Here is a 24,568-nt window from a genome sequence, read left to right on the forward strand (position 1 = left end):
CCCCCCCGCGCGCGTAAGTCGTTACGCGCCATTGTAGTTGTGTCCCTGTGTCCCACCGGTGAATATAGATAAAAGAGGAAAAGATTTATCTTTTCGTTATAGTTATACTAGCTGTTGGGTGGCGCTTCGCGCCACCCCAACACCTAGTTGGTGGGGCGCTTCGAGCCCCCCAAGCCCCCCCCCGCGCGCGTAAGTCATTACGCGCCATATTAGTTACGCGCCATTGTAGTTGTGTCCCTGTGTCCCACCTGTGAATAGACATAGATATAAATATATGTTTTTAACTACGTAAAACATGCGAATATACAACATTCTTCGCTGTCCCATTGTCTGTGCATATAAATAGATTGTCAGGTTTACTGACTCTTGAACATGCAACATATAATTGTCCATGGGAAAAACAATCCGTATTCAGATCTATACCTCATTATTCTAATGATGTGTCCCTGTGTCCCGGTCGTCATTTATATTACCTGTGTCCCGGTAGTCATTTGTGTCCCGGTGTCCCAGTTTGTAATTTCTCTTTGAGTGTCCCGGTCTGTAATTTCTATTCGAACAATCCCTGTGTCCTGGTCGTCATTTATATATCCCGCCTGTGCCCCCGGCGTCCCTGTTGTAGTTGTGTCCCTGTGTCCCAGTCGTCATTTATATTCCCTGTGTCCCGGTCGTGATTTCTGTCCGGGTGTCCCAGTCTGTAATTTCCCTTTGAGGTTCCCGGTCGTCATTTATATTCCCTCTGTCTCGGTCGTCATTTGTGTCCCGGTCTGTAATTTCTCTTTGAGTGCTTTTTCTTTTTAGTTTTTTTTAGTTTTTTACCTTTTTTCTTTTTTCAGTTTTCTTTTTCTTCTTTATTTTTCAGCGTCACTATGAAGTACATATCGCCGAACCTTTGTTTTTTTAACTTGAATCTGGTAGGCATTGATGACCTTATCCAAGTCAAAATCCCAAACCCAAGCATCATCGCTATCATTTTCAGTTTTGATATGTTTTGACTCTAGCTGTCCAGGTGGATTTTCATCTAACTGCGCGGTTTTGCGTTCTTTAGCCGCAAGCCTGTTTTCTTGCTGTTCTTGTGATTCTTCGGCACGCTTTCTTTTCTTACTTTCTCTATCAGTCGCAAGCCTGTTTTCTTGCTGTTCTTGTGATTCCTCGGCACGCTATGCGAATATACAACATTCTTCGCTGTCCCATTGTCTGTGCATATAAATAGATTGTCAGGTTTACTGACTCTTGAACATGCAACATATAATTGTCCATGGGAAAAACATTCCGTATTCAGATCTATACCTCATTATTCTAATGATGTGTCCCTGTGTCCTGGTTGTCATTCATATTCCCTGTGTCCCGGTCTCCCGGTCGTCATTTGTGTCCCGGTGTCTCGGTCTGTAATTTCTATTCGAATAATCCCTGTGTCCCGGTCGTCATTTGTATATCCCGCCTGTGCACCCGGCGTCCCCGTTGTAGTTGTGTCCCTGTGTCCCGGTCGTGATTTGTGTCCGGGTGTCCCAGTCTGTAATTTCTCTTTGAGGTTCCCGGTCGTCATTTATATTCCCTCTGTCTCGGTCGTCATTTGTGTCCCGGTCTGTAATTTCTCTTTGGGTGTTTTTTCTTCTTAGTTTTTTTTTTAGTTTTTTACCTTTTTCTTTTTTCAGTTTTCTTTTACTTCTTTATTTTTTCAGCGTCACTATGAAGTACATATCGCCGAACCTTGTTTTTTTTAACTTAAATCTGGTAGGCATTGATGACCTTATCAAGTCAAATCCCAAACCCAATCATCGTCGCTATCATTTTCAGTTTTGATATGTTTTGACTCTCGCTGTCCTCGCCGTCATAACAAAAATGACGACAACTAACTTCATGACGTTAGTCAACCACAAACATGACGTCACCCGACAGACCCACACACACACAGACAACTTATTTTTATATATATAGAAGAAGAAGATATATGTTTTTAACTACGCAAAACTTGCGAATATACAACATTCTTCGATGTCCCATTTTCTGTGCATATAAATAGATTGTCGGGACACCGGGACATCTATCTATCTATCTATCTATATATATTCTAGTATCTTCTATATATATAAAAATGAGTTGTATGTATTTTTGTGATGAGGGTTTGCATATAATGTCTGAAAAATAAAGAAGAAAAAGAAAACAAACTAAAATGTAAAACTGGGAATTGCATAAATATTTCTAAATATTTTGACAATAGATTAAATTAATTCGAAACCTTAAAACAGATACTTAAAATTTTGAGGTTTATTATCAATTGTTGAGCTTTAGCAAGCTGGGCACGTGAAGATTTTTCCAACTGTCAATGTTAGAATGAAAATTGACAAATTGAAAAATATAGAAAAAGATAGAATGTTACCAAATCCTACAACAGAAGAAACAGCCGAGGAAGCTGCTCAAAGAGTTAATGCCAAAAGGCTTGCGGCTAAAGAACGCAAAACCGCGCAATTAGATGAAGATCAACCCGGACAGCGAGAGTCAAAACGTATCAAAACTGAAAATAATAGCGATGATGATTGGGTTTGGGATTTTGACTTGGATAAGGTCATCAATGCCTACCAGATTTTAGTTAAAAAAAACTTAGGTTCTGTAATATGTATTTACGTCTGAAAAATAAAGAAGAAAAAGAAAACTGAAACTAAAAATGTAAAAACTGGGAATTGCATAAATATTTCAAAATATTTTGACAATACATTAAAGTAATTCGAAAACCTTAAAATAGATATTTAAATATTGATGTTTATTATAAATTGTTGAGCTTTAGCATGCTTGGCACGTGAAGATTTTTCCAACTGTCAATGTTAGAATGAACATTGACCGACAGAATTTGCGATTGCTATATGTCACTTGGTTAATACCAAGTGCCATAAAAAGGTAAAAAACTAAAAAGAAAAAAAGCTAAAAAAAACTAAAAATACTGCAAAACTAAAAAAATTAAAACTAAAAAAGAAACTATATCTATATCTATATATATATAAACTAGCTGTTGGGGTGGGGCTTCGCGCCACCCCAACACCTAGTTGGTGAGGGCGCTTCACGCCTCCCTCAAGCCCCCCCCCGCGCGCGTAAGTCGTTACGTGCCATATTAGTTACGCGCCATTGTAGTTGTGTCCCTCTGTCCCACCTGTGAATATAGATAGATATATACATATATTTTTAACTACGTAAAACTTGCGAATATACAACATTCTTGGCTGTCCCATTGTCTGTGTATATAAATAGATTGTCAGGTTTACCGACTCTTGAACATGCAACATATAATTGTCTATGGGAAAAACAATCTGTATTCAGATCTATACCTCATTATTCTAATGACTGCCCTTGAGCGTTGATGATGGTGATTGCTAATCGAACATTCCCTGTGTCCCCGTCGTCATTTATATATCCCCCTGTGGCCCCTGGCGTCCCCGTTGTTGTTGTTTCCCTGTGTCCCGGTGTCCCATTCTGTAATTTCTCTTTGAGTGTCCAGGACTTCATTTATATTCCCTGTGTCCCGGTCGTCATTTTTGTCCCGGTCGTCATTTGTGTTCCGGTGTCCCGGTCTGTAATTTCTCTTTGAGTGTATATTGAAATATTTGTGCAATTCCCAGTTTTTTTTTAGTTTTTTTTCTTCTTTTAGTTTTTTAGCTTTTTTTAGTTTTCTTTTCTTTCTAGTTTTTTACCTTTTTATTTTTTTATTTTTTTACATTTTTTCTTTTAAGTTTTTTCTTTTTTTAATTTTTTTTTTATTTTTAAGTTTTATTTAGTTTTTTCTTTTTAATTTTTTTTTAGTTTTTTACCATTTTTCTTTTTTCAGTTTTCTTTTTCTTCTTTATTTTTCAGACGTCATATGCAAACCCTCAATACAAAAATACATACAACTGATTTTTATATATAAATGAGATATAATCTGGCGTAACAGACATAGTGTAACAGACATAACAGACAGACAACATATTTTATATATATAAATAAGTTGTATGTCTGTTGACTGACGTCATGTTTGTGTGTTGACTGATGTCATGTTTGTCGGCTGACGTCATTATGAGGATTGAGCATTATTTCGTCATGAAGTTGTTTGTAAAAAATAAAAAAGGTAAAAAACTAAAAAGAAAAAAAGCTAAACAATAAAAAAGCCGCAAAACTAAAAAAAGAAAAACTAAAAAAGAAACTATATATATATATATATATATATATATATATATATATATATATATATATATATATATATATATATATATATATATATATATATATATATAAATAGGTTGTTTGTAGGCATGTTTGTTTGTTTGTGGGTTTGCATATGACGCCATTATAAGTATATAAGGCTTTGTATATGACGTCATTATAAGATGACACTACAGACCGGGACACCGGGACACAAATGACGACCGAGACGCAGGGAATACTCAACTACAACGGGGACGCCGGGGGGCACAATGGGATGTATAAATGACGACGGGGACACATCTATCTATATTCACAGGTGGGACACAGGGACACAACTACAATGGCGCGTAACTAATTTGACGCGTAACGTCTTACGCGCGCGAGGGGGCTTGGGGGGGGGGGGCGCAAAGCGCCACCCCAACAGCTAGTCTTCTATATATATAAAAATAAGTTGTCTGTTTGTCTGTGTGTCGAGTGACTTCATGTTTGTGTGTCGACTGACGTCGACTGACGAAATTACAGACCGGGACATCGGGACACAAATGACGACCGGGACACCGAGACATCTATATATATAAAAATAAGTTGTCTCTGTGTGTGTGTGTGTCGAGTGACGTCATGTTTGTGTCTCGACTGATGTTATGTTTGTCGACTGACATCATTATAAGGACTGAGCTGTATGCGTCCTGAAGTTGTTTGTCGACTGACGTCATGTTTGTCAACTGATGAAATTACATACCGGGACACAATTGACGACCAGGACACAGGGAATATAAATGACGACCAGGACACTCAAAGAGAAATTACAGAGCGGGACACCGGAACACAAATGACGACCGGGACAAAAATCACGACCGGGACACCGGGACACAGGCAATATAAATGGCGACCGCGACACTCAGAGAGAAATTACAGACTGGGACACCGGGACACAAATGACGACCGAGACACAGGGAAACAACAACAACGGGGACGCCGGGGGGCACAGGGGGATATATAAATGACGACGGGGACGCAGGGAATGTTCGATTAGCAATCACCATCAACAAAGCTCAAGGGCAATCATTAGAATAATGAGGTATAGATCTGAATACAGATTGTTTTTCCCATGGACAATTATATGTTGCATGTTCAAGAGTCGGTAAAACTGACAATCTATTTATACGCACAGACAATGGGACAGCCAAGAATGTTGTGTATTCGTTGTTTTACGTAGCTAAAAATATATATAATCTATATTCACAGGTGGGACACAGGGACACAACTACAATGGCGCGTAACTAATATGGCGCGTAACGACTTACGCACGCGGGGGGGCTTGGGGGGGCGCAAAGCACCCCAACAGCTAGTAGGGAATATAAATGACGACCGGGACACTCAAAGAGAAAGCGATAGGGACACAAGGAATGTTCGATTAGCAATCACCATCAACAAAGCACCGGGACACAAATGACGACCGGGACACAGGCAATATAACAAATGACGACCGGGACAAAAATGACGACCGGGACACCGGGACACAGGAAACATAAATGACGACCGTGACACTCAAAGAGAAATTACAGACTGGGACACCGGGACACAAATGACGACCGGGACACAGGGAAGCAACAACAACGGGGACGCCGGGGGCCACATGGGGATATATAAATGACGACCTGGACACAGGGAATGTTCGATTAGCAATCACCATCAACAAAGCTCAAGGGCAATCATTAGAATATTGAGTTATAAATCTGAATATAGATTGCTTTTCCCATGGACAGTTATATGTTGCATGTTCAAGAGTCAGTAAACCTGATAATCTATTTATATGCACAAACAATGGGACAGCCAAGAATGTTGTACATTCGCAAGTTTTACGTAGTTACAAATATATATATATCTATCTATATTCACGCGCGGGGAGGCTTGGGGGCGCGAAGCGCCCCCACCAACTTGGTGTTGGGGTGGCGCGAAGCGCCACCCCAACAGCTAGTATATATATAAAAATAAGTTGTCTGTGTGTCTGTGTGTCGAGTGACGTCATGTTTGTGTGTCGACTGACGTCATGTTTGTCGACTGACGAAATTACAGACCTGGACATCGGGACACAAATGACGACCGGGACACCGGGACATAGGGAATATAAATGACGACCGGGACACTCAAAGAGAAAGCGACCGGGACAAAAGGAATGTTCGATTAGCAATCACCATCAACAAAGCACCGGGACACAAATGACGACCGGGACACAGGGAATATAAATGACGACCAGGACACTCAAAGAGAAATTACAGACCGGGACACCGGGACACAAATAACGATCGGGACAAAAATGACGACCGGGACAAAAATGACGACCGGGACACAGGGAATATAAATGACGACCGCGACACTCAAAGAGAAATTACAGACTGGGACACCGGGACACAAATGACGACCGGGACACAGGGAAACAACAACAACGGAGACGCCGAGGGGCACAAGGGGGATGTATAAATGACGATGGGGACACAGAGAATGTTCGATTAGCAATCACCATTTGACTCTCGCTGTCCAGGTGGATTTTCATCTAACTTCGCGGTTTTGCGTTCTTTTGCCGCAAGCCTGTTTTCTTGCTGTTCTTGTGATTCCTCGGAACGCTTTCTTTTCTTACTTTCTCTATCAGCAGCAAGTTTTTTGGCATAAACTCTTTGAGCAGCTTCCTCGGCTGTTGCCATTGTAGGTTTTTCAGTCATTTTACAATTAAACATTTTTCCGTGAACAAATGTCTTAAATACCGTTAATGACGTCACCGTCAAAGCAAAAATGACGACAACTAATTTCATGACGTCAGTCAACACATAAACATGACGTCACCTGATCCACAGACAGACAACTTATTTTTATATATATAAGATATATATCTATCTCCTATATATATATAAAATAAGTTGTCTGTCTGTCTGTGGATCAGGTGACGTCATGTTTCTGTGTCGGCTGACGTCACGAAATTAGTTGTCGTCATTTTTGTTATGACGATGCTTAGTATATTGTAAAACACATTAATTTGGTTAATAATATACCATTTAAAACACCAAAATGAACATGCTGGAGTAGTCACTCGGTGAGAGAGGGTGTCAGAACGGAGAATGAAGGTCCCAGGTTCAAATCCTGGTTAGGCTAAAAAAGGTAAAAAAAAGGTAAAAAAAAAACTGAAAAAACTAAAAAAAGGCAAAAACTACAAAAAAAACTAAAAACTAATAAAAAAATAAAAAAGCTAAAAAGCTAAAAAAAACTAAAAAAACTAAAAAAAGGTAAAAAACTAAAAAAACTAAAAACTAAAAAAAAAACTGAAAAAAAGGAAAAAACTGAAAAATAGAAGAGAAAAAGAAAACTAATAAAATTAAGAATAAAAAAAAGATAAAAACTAAAAAAAAAAGTAAAAAGAAAAAACGAAAAAAATTAAAAAAGCTAAAAAAAAGGTAAAAACCAATAAAAAACTAAAAAGAAAAAAAGGAAAAAAACTAAAAAAAATTTTCATCTAAAAAACTAAAAAAAACTAAAAAAGGTAAAAACTAAAAGAAGTAAAAAAGAAAAAAATAAATGACGACACTCAAAGAGAAAGCGACCGGGACAAAAGGAATGTTCGATTAGCAGTCAACAAAGCACCGGGACACAGGGAGTATAAATGACGACCAGGACATAAGTAAAAAAAAAACTAAAAAAACTAAAAAGATGGTAAAATCTACAAAAAAACTAAAAAGAAAAAAAAACTAAAAACTAATAAAAAAAACTAAAAAATCTAAAAATCTAAATAAACTAAAAAAAATAAAAAAGGAAAAAAATAAAGGAGAAAAACAAAACTAAAAAACGAATGTATATACAGACCGGGACACCGGGATACAAATGACGACCGGGACACAGGGAATATAAATGACGACCGGGACACAGGGACACAACTACAACGGGGACGCCGGGGGGCACAGGGGGATATAAATGACGACCGGGACACCGGGACAGGGAATGGTCGATTAGCAATCACCATCAACAAAGCTCAAGGGCAATCATTAGAATCATGAGGTATAGATCTGAATACGGATTGTTTTCCCATGGACCATTATATGTTGCATGTTCAAGAGTCGGTAAACCTGACAATCTATTTATATGCACAGACAATGGGACAGCAAAGAATGTTGTATATTCGCAAGTTTTACGTAGTTAAAAACATATATATATATATATATATATATATATATATATATATATATATATATATATATATATATATATATATATATATTTACAGGTGGGACACAGGGACACAACTACAATGGCACGTAAGTAATAAGGCTCGTAACGACTTACGCGCTTGGGGGGCGCGAAGCGCCCCCACCAACTAGGTGTTGGGTCGAAGCGCCCCAACAGCTAGTCTATATATATAAAAATAAGTTGTTTGTTTGTCCATCGACTGACGTCAGACTAGGTAAAAAACTGCATCAAATTCATCATATACCAATTCAAAAACTAATGTGTTCAAGCCGAAGTAGTTGAGTTGGTAAAGCGTTATGTTCCAGGTTCTAGGTCCGAGAGGTTCCAGGTTCTAACCTTGGCTTTAGTATTAATACAAGAGAAGAAAAAAAAGCCAAAACAGTTAAAAACTACAAAAAAACTAAAAAAATTAAAAAAGAAAAAAACTAACAAAAGAAAAAAAACTAAAAGGAAAAAACTGAAAAATAAAGGAGAAAAAGAAAAATAACAAATAAAAATAAACTAAAAAAGGTAAATGTATTCAAGCCGGAGTAGTTGAGTTGGTAAAGCGTTATGTTCCAGGTTCCAGGTTCGAAAAGAAATTACAGACTGGGACACCGGGACACAAATGACGACTGGGACGTGTGTGTCGACTGACGTCAGGTTTGTGTGTCGACTGACGTCATGTTTGTCGTCTATAAATGACGACTGGGACACAGGGACACAACTAGAACGGGGACGCCGTGGGGCACAGGGGGGATATATAAATGACGATGGGGACACAGGGAATGTTTGATTAGCAATCACCATCAGCAAAGCTCAAGGGCAATCATTAGAATAATGAGGTATAGATCTGAATATGGATTGTTTTTTCCATGGACAATTATATGTTGCATGTTCAAGAGTCGGTAAACCTGACAATCTATTTATATGTACAGACAATGGGAAAGCGAAGAATGTTGTATATTCGCAAGTTTTATGTAGTTAAAAACACACATATATATATATATATATATATATATATATATATATATATATATATATATATATATATATATATATATATATATATATATATATATATATATATATATATTTTTTATATATATATATATATATATATATATATATATATATATATATATATATATATATATAATATACAATATAATTATATACAATATAATATATTATATATATATATATATATATATATATATATATATGTATATGTATATATATATATATATATATATATATATATATATATATATATATATATATATATATATATATATATATATATTTATGTTTATATTACTTGCTCTCCAGATTTTAAACCAAGAATGCTCTGCCAAATTTGTTACGCGTGCAAGTTTCCCCACGTATGGCCTAGACGAGGTTATCGGCTGAAAAATTCAACTTTATATACATATTAATGTTTCTGATCATATATTCTTGTAATTCTAAGTTCTTCCCCTTTTATCGTCTGTACTGTTTTGTTCATAGAATATATAAAAGCTGAAGATATTTTAATTTTTTTTTCAGTTCGTTTTCTGGTTTTATATTATCAAGTTCACCCCACCCACTTACATGGGCATCGAGTATCCTCTCTGGGGTCATATCTTTGGTGCTTTTATGGCTTTATCGTCAATGCTGTGCATTCCAGGATATATGATATATCTTGTCTGGATTCAAGAAGGAACTTGGACTCAGGTAGGAATTTTTTTCTGTGCCTACTTTTAAATTTTATTTATTTACACTCTAAGTCTTCGTATGTGTTTCGTTTATTTATCCCTTTTTTGCACAGTAAAGGAAATATATATATATATATATATATATATATATATATATATATATATATATATATATATATATATATATATATATATATATATATATATATATATATATATATATAGTAGGGCAGTTTGTAGTGTGTGAGCGTTTTGTAGGGCACTGTCAACCATCAATCTTTACTACGGGAGGATTATCAATAGGATTTTCACATCCATTTTTTCTTTTATTTCGTTTTCATTTTTCCTTTTTTCCTATCTACTTCAATTTTTCTTCGTTTTCATTCAAATAAACATACTGCTTTTGCATGTCTCTCGATTTTTATTTTTTAAATTAAAAGCATAGATGTCGCTTTATAATCTGGGAACATCGATTCGTTGGAGTTACAAGAAGCTGAATAGTTCTTTTCCCTAAAAGATTGGAACTAGTTCTGATTAGTTCAGGGTAGGAGCGGACTTGCACAGTACAGAAGCAAACTCCACCTCGAAGGGTCTCTTTTTTATGACTCCTTAACAAGTCCGTTACTAGATTATTTTTGTTCGATTGGTCGGAGAAGCAACACGACACCGTCGTGTTGTTCAGTTCGTCAGTTTTTGTTCACAACAGTCGGAGAAGGAGAAACAACAAACTACTTTAACCTACAGTCAATTCAAAAGCACATCAGTTGTCTCACCGCTCTTACAGTATATTTTTGTGAGAAAAGATTCCACCGGAAATGGATGGCAAGCGACATCCCGCCTAGTAAGCCTTGTCTGTACTTGACGGCTTTTTCTTGCCATCTCCTTACGGGATGCAGTCCTAGAACTTATGAAGCGTTCAAGAGCCTCGAATGTATCGATCCCTCTGTTGTTTTGTGTGGCTCCGTAAATCACACAGCAGTTTATTATCTTAGCAGACTGCAGTTTATTTTTAATGGTAGTTTTTGGTGCCTGACAAACGACAAACTGCTGTCAAGACAAAACTTGCTCCCACCTCAAGGTTGTTGACACTAACTGCGGCGGTATGGACAAAGTCACTACTCCCCCATTTCCATTTTCTCTGCACACCATTTGTTTCATGCGCATTATCGTAGCAATAGTTTCCATCTTTAGCCTATTCCGAAGCTTTCTCTTAATGTCAGAAAAAACTGAGAACTGCCGCTCTGACTGGAGGAACTGCTGCTCTCACATCCGCTCTTCAACGGATGTGAGAGCCTGCAACTGCATCTGTCCAGTACCCTCTCGACACTCTTCAATCTAAGGCGCTCCGGAGAATTGAGGAAATCCGATGAACAGACTCTGTCTCTAATGGACACCTACGAGGTGTGACTACCCATTCGCTCTTTTAATACCAGACTGCCCAGCAGACACTTCGCTGGTTCGTGCATCTTCAGCACAGGGTGCCACCTATAGAGCGAAAGTGCTATTTTAGCATTATTTTACGAATGGGGGCGACAGCATAGCTGCAACATAAATTCGAAAAGATCATCAAACATCGGTCCCCCCTACCATCTTTCACCAACCGTAAATTTTTTCAGAACATATCAGGCTTTTGAACCCAAAACCTCTATATTTCACTAAGTCTATTTTTTGCACAGTTTGTCCTAGACTCTAATTGTTCTAAACCACTGTACTCAAGGATGTCTCTTTTTTCATCTATTTTCCTATCAGCATTCCCCAACCAATTTAGAAATTGAACCATGAGTGGTACTAGTGCTCTGACTGATCTGCTCAAAGCAAAGGCAGGATAGATCTACTCGAGGTTATTGAGTGTTTCATCTTCTCTGTCAAAACTCTTGGCGATCTGCCTACAGAGCTCTGCATAATATGACGTGGAGTATTTTTTCAGAATTCTGTAGGCTTTGGCAGAAAATGACTGTAACAAATGCCACTCAGTTTTTGGCCTGAGGTCCAATCTGCTCAGAGAAAGAACTACATTCTGGAGTCTCTGATCCTCCAGGGAGAGTTTCAAAAGTTCTTCATATGTAGCCCTTTTTATCCCACTCGGTTTCACAAGGCACTTCAATGGCGAGGTAAATGTAGTTTTGGTGCTATTCAGAATACTCTGAACGCCAACTACTCTGCTCTGAAACTACAGATTGAGCATATTGATCTTCTTCAGCGTGAAAGACAGAAAACATAGAAATGCTTTGCAATTGCAATCATTCAAGAAATGCCATACACATCACAATAACAGACCTAATGTATGTTTTACCTACATTGCGGGAAACAGCCATTAGAAAAATCAATCAAAATTTGTTTGGACGGTTGAATAGTTTACGGTTTCTATCCACCTATTAGAAAAAACACAAAACACTTCATGGGTCAGTTTTTCCTCACCTTGAGAACTTATTTAGGTGTCAGCTTCGTGATTAGCAGATAGGAAAACCCCAGAAAACACAATTCAAACTGATTTCTCTGACCTCGATTGTCCTTTTTCTTCCCCTCTTCCCCCCTTTTCCCCGGTTATGGTGGGGCTCATGTTATTTATTTAATTTTAGATGTCAGTTTCGGATGAGCAGATAGAAAGACCCCAGGAAACATATTTCAAAGTGCTTTCTACCCCTACCCTTTATTTTTAAATTTTTTCCCCTTTTCCCCCTGTTCCTCCCGTTTTCCGTAGTACTTTATTCTATGCTGAATTTTAGATGTCAGTTTCATGATCAGCGTATTGGAAAGCCCCAGAAAACTCACTTTGAACTATTTTCTGGGCATTTTTGGCAGTTTTCTCGATTTTCCCTGAATTTCCCCATTTTCCTCTATTTTTCGGGAATTCACCCCACTCAGATTTATGTGGACTTTTAGTATTTTGTACAGAATTTTCTTCTGATCATTTTTGTACCATTTTCGTTTATATTGCAATTTTGTCTGGGTTCGACCCTTTTTTGAGCTAAAAGTCCTCGACTATTTATACACCGATTATTCAGAGGAGAGTGATACATGGCTTCACTATAAACTTTCACTTCGGTTTTATTCATATGTTGGAACATCAATGCTGGAATTTTGTTTGTAATATGACATATTCTCATATTTTTTTTCTTCGTGGGTTTATTTGTCGTGTTTTTTTTGTGTTATCTTTTAAGCATTTTTTTTGTTTTTTCGTTTGTTTCGTTTTTGTTCCTTTGAGAAAGACTCCAGGACGTGGGGCTGAAATATTCAGAATTTTTTTAGTTAAAGTTTTGTTTTGTTTTTATTTTTGTTTACTGCTTTTTTTTAAATCAAAACTGTTTTTTCCTTGCTTTATTTTTCGAAACAAACGTGCATTACCGTTTGGATAACGTTGCTGTACTTTTCTCTATAATTTTTTCTAAAAGAGCAGGGCAGGTCAAAAATTTTTTTTAAAGGATCTGGGCAAAAAGTGTCTTTTTCATGGAAGTACTATATATTTATCTACATATGTCGTAAAATGTTGTGCTTGTGTGTTTTCATGGGGGATTTTTCAAAAATATATCACAAAATTTGAAATCAGTAAATTGAAATGTATGATCTTCTTTTAGTAATGTCGTAAAAAATTTGCGTCGGTAACAGTAACCCTCCTTAGGACCTCTTTGATAGACTTCTTGCCCAATAATTGCCCATGTGTCTAACCTTAGATTTCAACCCTCCTTGGTCAAATTCGTGCTTGTTGATAGCTGTAACGGAAAATAGACTAAATTCGTCTTCTTTTTTTTCAGAAACTTGCAAAAATAGGCGAACTCGCAAGACCCAACATTTCAATTGAAGAAATTCGTACTGGTCAGCCATGTAACCAGACAACATCTGTGTAGAAAGGATTTGGCATTAGGAAGAATCCTATTTTGATTAGAAACATTGATATTACGAATTTTTTGTGAAGTGGAATGTGGTTTTCTTCAGTTTGGTATTCAAATGGGATGGACATTTTGTCCTTTTGTGTAACACTAACTGTGCTAGAGTAGCTAATTTTTATATTTCCTATTTATATGCAATATGGCATTGGTACAGACCATTATTTATAGCCTGCATATTTGTAGCAGGCTTGTAGGTAGAATTTGCTGTACAAAGAGGGAGGAAAAGTTGGGAAAAAGCTGATGAACTACAGGAAAATGGGTGAAATTATGAGAAATGTATTAGAAATCAGAACTGGTCAATCATGTAACCAAATAATTTTTGTCTAGAATATAACTAGAAATGGGAACACCCCAACTTTAAGTAGAAATTTTGGTATTATAAATAGTCTTGTGCAGCAAAAACATCGTTTTTTGTTGTTTGTTATTGAAATAGGGTGGGAATTTTGTGTTGTTTTTGTGAGTGTATGTGTGCTAAACTAACTTTGTTACAGTAATCAGCTTGTATATTTCTTATTTGTACTGCAAAATTACATTGGCATATACCATGTTTTGTTGCCTACCCTTCCCATCTTTTTTGGAGTGAATTTGAAAAACAAAAACAATTGTGTCATTTGAAAAGTGGAATTGTTAAGAATAAGGTAATAAATTAAGGATTTCAGGGGGCCCATGTGAGAGACCCCTCTAGTGCGTGTGTGCCCTATATGTAGATGGGGTTTTCATCGAATTTAAATCGAATTAGCCGTTGAATTTTGTATAATTCTTTCCACACTACCTGAAAATTTCCTGATTTTATTTTAATAAGAAAATATTTTCTGTTGACAGCAGAGGAAAGCAGATGTATAAATGACTATTCAGAGTGAAGCTACGTTTCTTTACTTTTAAATAGATATCATGTGCCCATTCCAGGCAATGTTAGCTAAAGCCCCAGTGTAATCGGTGAAAAGGCTTACCTTTGTTATTGAATAACGTTAATGAGGTTTTTTTTTTTGGGGGGGGGGGTATCGTGAATAAAGGTAGTAGCGCTAATACCATTAATGTAGAACATGCTTTCTGAAATGTAAATACTTATGTACGTTGTTACACCAATTAACACGGGGCTTAAAGATACCAGAATAAGTAAACAATAAAATGGCACTTTAACAAAATAGGACTGGCCCAATTTTCCGGGAAAAGTAAATTTCAGACATAGCTTTAGGCTAAGATCAAAGTATAATTTTATTTACTCTCTGCAATTAAATGCTCTCTTTAGCAAACTCATTGTCACCAGTTTCTTGAGTTCAGAATTTTTGTAATTTTCAAACGTGTAAGTGAATCATTCTTTTAATTCGATTAGGCAGAAAGGTATTAGAAATTACTTGGGTGAACTAACAAGTCTGGATTGGGTAATGCCACAGTGGGCTGCTGAAGCACGATCTGAGGTAGGAGAGTCTGGTTTAGTTTCACTGATCCTAAAGATGAATTTGATCGTCCGAATTCAGTAGTAGCTTATCTTTTAGCACAACCTATTTAATAAATTAAATTCTTTTTTTCAAACTTGTATCTAACTTAAATAAAGAGGAAAATCACATATTGAAATTGTGTTTTTCTCAGAAGTAGTGATCAAAATGGCCAGAGGCCGTCGGAATGGTACATATTAATTTTGTATTCTAGGTTGTATATCAAACCAAAAGAAATTATTTTTAAGATAAATTAGGAGTTTATGTCAAAGAAATACTAAATTACATTGTTGATATGATTTTTTTTGACACTCCATCACATTCAAATGGTAAAGTGACTGCCTTGTGTGGTATAGACTGCGGACTCCAGTCTCAAAAACGGCATATTTATCATAATAGCTTTACATTATTCTTATTGGATTGTGCAATCAGTAGTATTAAAATAGTATTTAAAAGTTATACTCAGCGTCTCTAAAAAGGGCAGAAAAATTCATTCCAACTTTCGGTTTATCTTATTTAGGAAATTGGACCCCTTCCTTGTCCTTGAAACTACATCCCCGTTTTATAAGAATTCAGCTCAAAGAACTAGAAATACGAATTCAGCAGTAACAGTGTGTACTTTGATTTCTTCCGGATATTTCTGTATCCCACTCTATGTTACTATTCAAACTCTATATATCTATTTATAGATCTATTTGTCTTAAATTTTTAGAATAATAGTAAGTTTTTACCTGTTCTCTTATCTGTATAGTGAATTTGTTATATAGGGCATTGCAATTCTTTGTGTCTATCCAGTGCATATTTTTTTGTTCGGTAAGTCTGTCTGGTTTCTGATACAATTAATCCGGATTAAAAAGCATCAGAGGATATAAATATTCCCAAGACTGAAAACTATTTAAAAAAAATATACAAGAGCTGTTTTCTTTCCTTTAAATTATATCTAACCCAATAGCCTATTGTGTAGCCCTAACCCAATAGAGTGCACTTGCAGTATTGGTACCATTCAAACCAACCCTACTTTATTACTTCAACTGTCAGTAAGAGTAGAGCTATGTAAGGAAAAAAATATTTTGTGTAAGCTACTATTAATGAACCAACTGCAGATGATCTTCTAGCAGGAGCTACAAGATCAAGGAGCTGCTAGTAGGAGCTGCAACACTTAGTGCTAAATTCAATCTTTTATCTTCTAATAGTAACTAGATATCAACTCTGCATATTTATGTTCGATTTAAGTTCGATTTATGTTCGAAATTTATGTACATAAATTTTAGATAGACCTACCGAATATGTTCTTGTCTTTATCTATTTTATGTTTTATATACTATTGTGAAAGATGCCTTGTATAATTGTCTTCCATTCAACAAAGTCTTCCATTCTTAAGTCTAACATTGTGCTTTCAGTGAACTAAATCACTTTTAGCTTAGGTATGTAACAAAACTAAAGGACCAGAAAGGGACACCATTCAAAGGGGAAGCCCTTTCTTAGCAAGGAACTGTGGGGAAAACCCAAAGAATAGTTGCTATTATGTAACAAGAAGGGAACAGCCTAGGGCTGTAGCCTAATATTTTGCCACCTGATCTCCTAGTGGAGTAGTGTCCTGAGCACATGATACTTTTGCAATCCTAAGACGTGTGTTTGTTTTACCTATATTTTTCTGCAACTTATTTGAGAAAAGAAAGAGTTACTAATATAAGAAGTATGTTAAAATATTTATGTTTCGATAGCCTTGTGTTGCCATATTCGTCTTCTCCATTTCAATGAGCCCTGGTCTTAAAGGAGGAATGAAACTATTCTAGTTCTCATAACTTAAAGGAGGAATGAAATCCTCCTACTTGGCCTTAAAGGAGGGACGAAACTAAGACTTATAGCTTTCAGGTCTTTTTGCAATTTTCAGTATTTTGCAGCCAATCAATCTTTTTTACAGAAGAAGATTTTTTGAGGTGAAACTTCAATTCATGCAGTATCGTCGCATAGTAAATTGAAGTGCTTAGTAAACTAAAATTGCTAATATAGCTTGCGAATCACAGGCTTTATGTTTAACAAAAATAGGCATGGGTTCAGAAGCAGAACCTGGAGAGACCCCCCCCCAAGCATTTAACTGAGTGATTGTGAATTAATATATCTGCTACAATACATAACAACGTTTCTTGAATGTTGATTGAGTAGTCTACATCAGTTTTTGATTACATAATTCTTTAAAGTGGATAATATGAAATAAATGTAATTGGGCTTTTTAACAAAGACATTTCAAAATAGGCCTTTTTCAAAAAGTTTTCAAAATAGTCCTTCAGCCTTATCAATAAACCTGACAAACTCTAATAGGCTTTGGTGGAGGACCCTGGGGAAAAACAGGATTCACAATGGTTATTCAGTTATTTTAAAGGTTTTTTGTTTTTTGTATACTTACAGTCATTAAGCTGGAAATTTCTAGTTTGAAAGACCACTTTTAAGCAAGTCGTTTTCTTTCTTTTCTCAAATAGCTATAACAATTGTTTGACTTTCACACAACAAAAGTATATATTTATGAAAACAGTTATCGCACACAAATTCAAAAGGTTTACGATAATCTGTGAAAGTTTAATGGTATAACGAGTCGAAAACGTTTCAAAGTTATTTTTTTTATCTAGTGTCAATTTCGAAAGTTTTGACAATCCATTAAATGTAAATGGTATAATGAGTCGAAAACATTTCAAAGTTATTTTTTATCTAGCCTCACTTTCAAACGTTATAACAATCTGTTAAATATAAATGGTGTAACGCGTCAAAAACATTTCAAAGTTTGTTTGTTTTTTTTATCTAGATCCAATTTCAAATATTATGAAAATCTATAAAATATAAATGGTGTTTCAAACATTATGATAATCTATTAAATATAAATGGTGTAACGAGTCAAAAACTTTTAACAGTTTTTTTTTTTTTTGTTTATTTAGGGTCACTTTCGAACGTTATGATAATCTATTAAATATAAGTGGTGTAACGAGTCAAAAGTGTTTCACAGTTTTTTGTTTTTTTTTTATCTGTGGTCACTTTCAAACGTTATGGTCATCTATTAAATACGAATGGTATAACACGTCATAACCGTTTCATAGTTGTTTTTTTTATATAACATCACTTTCAAACGTTATGATAACATTATAAATGGTGTAACAAGTCAAAAATGTTCAGCAGTTCTTTTTTCGCTTTTTTTTTTGTCTAGGGTCATTTTCGAACGTTATGATAACATATTCAACACGAGTGGTATAACGAGTCAAATCCGTTTCGCGGTTATTTTTGTTTATCTAGCCTCACTTTCAAACGTGATGATAATCTATTAAATATAAACGGTTCAAAAACGTTTCACAGTTTTTGTTGTTGTTTTTTTTTAAATCTAGTTTCCCTGTATTTTCTGCATTATTTATTTTCAATCATTAACCAATTCTCCCAAGAGCTGGTTATAGCACCAAATAGCCTGGACTTGGTCCATTTACCAACATGATTTGAATAAAATGACATATCTAAGGGTAATAAAAACATTCAGCGTTTTTAGGTGTCAAGACAAGGTCAAATTGGCTCAAATGTATAATACTTCATTTTCTACCTCTTTCTGTAAACCACGAAAGAGAAAAAGCAGTTTATTTTAAGTATGCAATGAGCCTCTAATATTTTGAGAAGCAAAAAGAAGCTAAGAAAGACACGGAAAGAGCAGAGAATAAAAAACGAAGAAAAGAAGCATTTGATTTTAAACATAGTTAATTTCTGAATACCTCGAGAGCCAAGTACGGTGCTAAAAACATCGAAGGGGTTATTTTAATGGGTATTGAGTTAAATACGGTTTGAGGTGCTTGGGGTTGAATAAAGGGGCTGAGTTACACGCACACTTTTATAAAGATATTCTAGACCATTTTTCCTCAATGGCTGGTTCATGAAAAAGAGAAAAAACCTATTACATTCCTTTTTACGAGTGATTATAGACATTATATAACCGTATGTCAAGGTGATCGTTTTAAATAACTGTTACACTCTTATTTTTTTATCTCCAAAGCACATCATAATTGTTTATAATTATGATTAATATTATAATTATAATTGTAATATTATAATTAATATTAATAATTAATGATTATAATTATAATATCATAATTGTAATTAATGTATAATTATAATTATACATTATGATTACATAATTAGGTAATTAACAGCTCATAAAACAACCATATACAATTTCTTTCCAAAATTGGACAGGTATGCGATACAAAATGTGATTAATTTATTAAGAATATATATTGTTGTTGTGTGAAAATGTGTATGCCTACGAAAATTATTTTTATTGTTGTGTTCCTTCCAGGAAAAATCTGACTCTTATTCTCTTGCATGAACTCATCAATCGGACAACCGGTTTCATCAAACTAGTTTAAACCTTAGAGCACCACAATGGTCAAAGTTTAGTTTTAATTTCGCACTCACTGCCTTGTTTGCTCTAGAATTTACAACTTTATCTTTTGTCAAAGAGCCTTATCGAATCTTATATATTTGTTACTGCCATAGCCACAGAGTTGATTGATACCTTTCATGGGTTTTACTCATTGAAATAGGGGTTTATTTCTGTTGGACTGGTGGGTAGTAAATGCATGTCTATTAATCTGTTTTCAATTTTGTAGATTTTAACTATCTGTGTATTACTTTTTATTTTAATCCTATGGAGCAGCACTTTTGTTGGCCTCAAGGGGCTTGAGTTGGAGTGAGTAGTACAAAGTGAGTATTATATTAAGAAACACTGCCAGCAGTGCATTAAGTGGCTTTGGTGGTATAAATTGTTAATTAGAAATTTTTAATTCGTATAATTGTTATAAATTTTTAATTCGATTTTAACTTGATTTCATTCAAGAATTTAAATTCTATATTCTGTAAAAATGTTCCCCATTATTTTAGAAACTGTATTGGGAAATGGCATAAAGAGGGTTTCAACAGTGTAGCTAGAACTTTACAACCCTTCCGAATGGGAATATAGTATTATTAAAACCAAATAATTAGCACAATTTGACTTGAAAGCGTACAAAGTGAGTATTAAAAAGAAGCACTGCCAGCAGTGCATTAGGTGGGTTTGGTGGTATAAATTGTTAATTAGCAAACTACTTTTAAGTAATTAGTAAGCAGCTACCTAATACTAGTGTGTGATTTTTGCAATCATGGAACTCTTATTTTTTTAAAGAAAAATACGTTTAGCACATTAAATGTACGAGTGCTGCTAGGAAATTTTTCCAGAATAGGGAGGGGTAATTAATAAAACACCATGATGAGGTTACTTCATTGTTTTAATTTATGGACAAACAGTCGGTAACATTGTAACATGCTGCAATCAGAAAATAAATGCGAGCTTTGGAATAGATTCAGGCTCCAAGGTAAAAGATAAAAAAAAAAAAATTAGAATCTCATCAATTTTAAAGATTCTAGTAGGCCTAATTTGATGCAAATCTATTGTCTTTAATTATGTTTTTAGGCATTTCGAATTTCTGATATTCTGCTATGTAAAAGTGCTAGATAGTGCTGAATTGTTTATTAGATTTTTGACGATATTTTCTTTATTGAGAAATCTTGTCTTTTTTGTTTTTCAGTGCGTCTGTCGGTATTTTGATCTTGCCTTTTCTATTTTGATCACAACGTCCTACAGGAAGTAAATTTAAATCCTATAAGTGGTTAAAGATACATGCCATTTTTTACCTATTTAGACACCGCTCATCAGCTAACTGATTTACTGGTGGGGTTAAACGGCCTTTTTATTCAGCAAATACTAAGAGCCGCTTGGTAGTTGCAGAATATCTTCTTGTCAATGTTTTCCATGTCAAACATATACAAATATAAGGGAGCTCACCCCCTAAGGACGTCCTAGTCTCCTAGCATGTTCCCAACCCCAAGCGCTCTCTTAAGGTCTTATTAGTTTCTAAAATTTTAACAACATGTCAGTGTTTTCTGAGTTTGATTCAGTTAACGTGCACAGTAGAGGTATTATTCAGTAGAGGAAAATCCTATACTCTACATTGAAGGTTTTTGACACACATCTTAAGCCACACAAGGTTCATGACCCTGCCTTTGCGCACACGCAGTGACAAGTGTTTCCGATGGAAAACCAGGTAGCAACTGAAACTATGGCTCTGACGTTTGGGAAACTTGTTAAATTGTGTGCCACGAAATGTGTGTCAAGTTTGGAGAAACATTTTGCTACTGTATATTACCTCTACTATGATTAACATGATAAAACAGACCAAGGGAAAAAGTAACCTCCATTGAAAGGTGTTTAGAAATGTATTATTAGGAGCAAACAAGGTATTGATTGACATTATTCGTTGTCTTGCTTCAAATCCTATTTCGTGTATATCTAGCAATACTCAATTTTCTTTGTATGTGCTTGTGTAACTCCATAATTTAGCTCTGCTATGATCGTTCTTAACTAATGTTTTTTTTTTCTTTTATCTTAGTAACTCAGTAGCTTAACGTTCTGAAAAATGATGTTTAGCTCAATAGATCCATTTGTTAAATTTAGTTGCAACAAATCTGTGGTTTAATAAAATTATAAAACACTAGTTTGAATGTGTGATCAAAATTAGAGACAACGCTCTAGCGTTACCTATGGTAGAGCAATCAGCCTTCTATATATATATATATATATATATATATATATATATATATATATATATATATATATATATATATATATATATATATATATATATATATATATATATATATATATATATATATATATATATATATATATCGTAGGGACACAACTACAATGGCGCGTAGCTAATATGGCGCGAAAAAGCTAAAAAAATAAACAAATAAAAAGAAAAAACTTGAAAAAAGGTAAAAAACTAAAAAGAAAAAAACACCGGGACACAAATGACGACCGGGACACAGGGAATGTAAATGACGACTGGGACACAGGGAAACAACTACAACGGGGGTGCCGGGGGTAGAGGGGGATATATAAATGACGACGGGGATACAGGGGATGTTCGATTAGCAATCACCATCAACAAAGTTCAAGGGCAATCATTAGAACAATGAGGTATAGATCTGAATACGGATTGTTTTTCCCATGGAAAATTATATATTGCATATTCAAGAGTCGTTAAACCTGACAATATATTTGTATGCACAGACAATGGGACAGCGAAGAATGTTGTATATTCGCAAGTTTTACCTAGTTAAAAACATATATATATATATATATATATATATATATATATATATATATATATATATATATATATATATATATATATATATATATATATATATATATATATATATATATCTATATTCACAGGTGGGACACAGGGACACAACTACAATGGCGCGTAACTAATATGGCGCGTAACAACTTACGCGCGCGGGGGGCTTGGGGGACGCGAAGCGACCCCACCAACTAGGTGTTGGAGTGGCACGAAGTGCCACCCCAACAGCTAGTATATATATATATATATATATATATATATTTAATATATTATATTTAATTTATATTTAATGGTGCTATGCGGTTTGGATATTCAAAGTTTTAGTGCCCTTTTTAGGAGCTGAAAGTGATTGGACAGCCTTCATACCCCCATCTTCTTTTTGCTATTCCCTAGAGACCTAGAATAGATGATATTCTTGGCAGTTATCCAAATTATTTACAGTTTTTGTGTAAAATTCTCCCAAATTTCCTACTATAAGAAAATCCTGGGACAATGTCTGCACCTCTGGTTAATTTTATACTTCTAGATAAGGTAAGAGCAATTTGGTAAGTTATTAGTCCAACACAGTTTGTAGTAAATCAATAATTCAAATAGAAACCCAAACCTTGAAAAATTTCACAAAGGGAAAAATATCAAAGTTGATGTACTGAATGAGCTCAGTTTCGTTTGTTTTTCGGTTAGCTGGACATTCGTATATAAAAGCTCTTTGTATACAAATAAATTCAACTCATTTCAAAGTAACAGTATATTTAGCTTGCGCTTTTTTCTGTTATAATTACCATTTGTGTCTGATATTGCATTTGAAAATATCAACCAGTTCGTGGTGTAGTAAAGGTCGACGCGGCTCAATAGTGACCGAAACTCTAAAAAACAGAATTTTGATACCAATAGTTACATCAATATTTTTATTCTGATTTTGAATATATAGATTTCATCAAGTTTAGTCTTACCCATCAAAAGTTACGAGCCTGAGAAAATTTGCCTTATTTGAGAAAATAGGGGAAAGCACCCTCTAAAAGTCATAGAATCTGAACAATGAGAGCCCTACTGTAGAAGATTCAAGATCCTATCTACAAATTTGCGGAATTTTGTTTTTTTTTGGCAGAAGACAGATTATGGTTGCGTTTTTATTTGTTGTTTTTTGTTGTTGTTTTTTTCAAAAAACATTTGATCGTAATGATAACATTGATAACATTGATAACGTATTTGATCGTAAAACGTAAAAAACTCCAAAAATTGGAGGGTACCTAGGCCCCCTCCCACACTCATTTTTTCCCAAAGTCACCAGATCAAAATTTTGGGATAACCATTTTGTTCAGTATAGTCGAAAAACTTAATAACTATTTCTTTGGGACGACTTAATCCCCCACAGTCCCTGGAGGAGGGGCTGCAGGTTACAAACTTTGATCAAGGTTTACTTATAGTGATGGTTATTGTGACGTGTACAGATGTTTTCAGGGGGATTTTTTCGCGTTGGGGGGGGGGGGTTAGTGGGAGGATCTTTCCATGAAGGACTTTATCATGAGAGAAGAGAATTTCCATGAAGGAGGCGCAGGATTTTCTAGCATTATTTAAAAAAACCGTGAGAAAATAATTTAATTTTTTTTTCAACTGGAAGTAAGAATCAGAATTAAAACTTAAAACGGCAATTATTCTGTATATACGTCTCCTCCTCAATTCCTAACTCTTTATGCTAAAGTAAATTTAGCAATTTCAACTATTTATTCTACGGCCGTTGTGATTCAGGGGTCATGCTTAAAGAATTGGGACAAAATTCGAGCTTTAGTGTAAAGAGCGAGGTATTGACGATGGGGTGAATCCCCTCAAATACGTAATAAAAACATACGAATGTAGAAGTTCATTACGTAAGTTAATTTTTAAGTTACGTATATTTGTTACTGATAAAAACGTTCGTGAAAAAATAAAAAGTTCTAGTTGCCTTTTTGAGTAAC

The 24,568-nt window shown here is 35.0% G+C and overlaps 1 protein-coding gene across 1 annotated transcript in view; it reads left to right on the plus strand.

The window, feature by feature from the left end:
• The window catches only part of LOC136035563 (sodium- and chloride-dependent GABA transporter 1-like), a 127,296-nt gene extending 105,336 nt beyond the window's left edge, over positions 1 to 21,960 (plus strand). Inside the window, exons 12-13 of the mRNA XM_065717433.1 lie at positions 9,931 to 10,098; positions 13,832 to 21,960. Of these exons, the coding sequence (XP_065573505.1) occupies positions 9,931 to 10,098; positions 13,832 to 13,924 (261 nt within the window). The 3' untranslated portion in view covers positions 13,925 to 21,960. The remainder of the gene's footprint in view (positions 1 to 9,930; positions 10,099 to 13,831) is intronic.
• The last annotated feature ends 2,608 nt before the right edge of the window (positions 21,961 to 24,568 follow it).

Source organism: Artemia franciscana, chromosome 14 (genome assembly GCF_032884065.1).
Source record: "Artemia franciscana chromosome 14, ASM3288406v1, whole genome shotgun sequence".
Classification (NCBI taxonomy): domain Eukaryota; kingdom Metazoa; phylum Arthropoda; class Branchiopoda; order Anostraca; family Artemiidae; genus Artemia; species Artemia franciscana.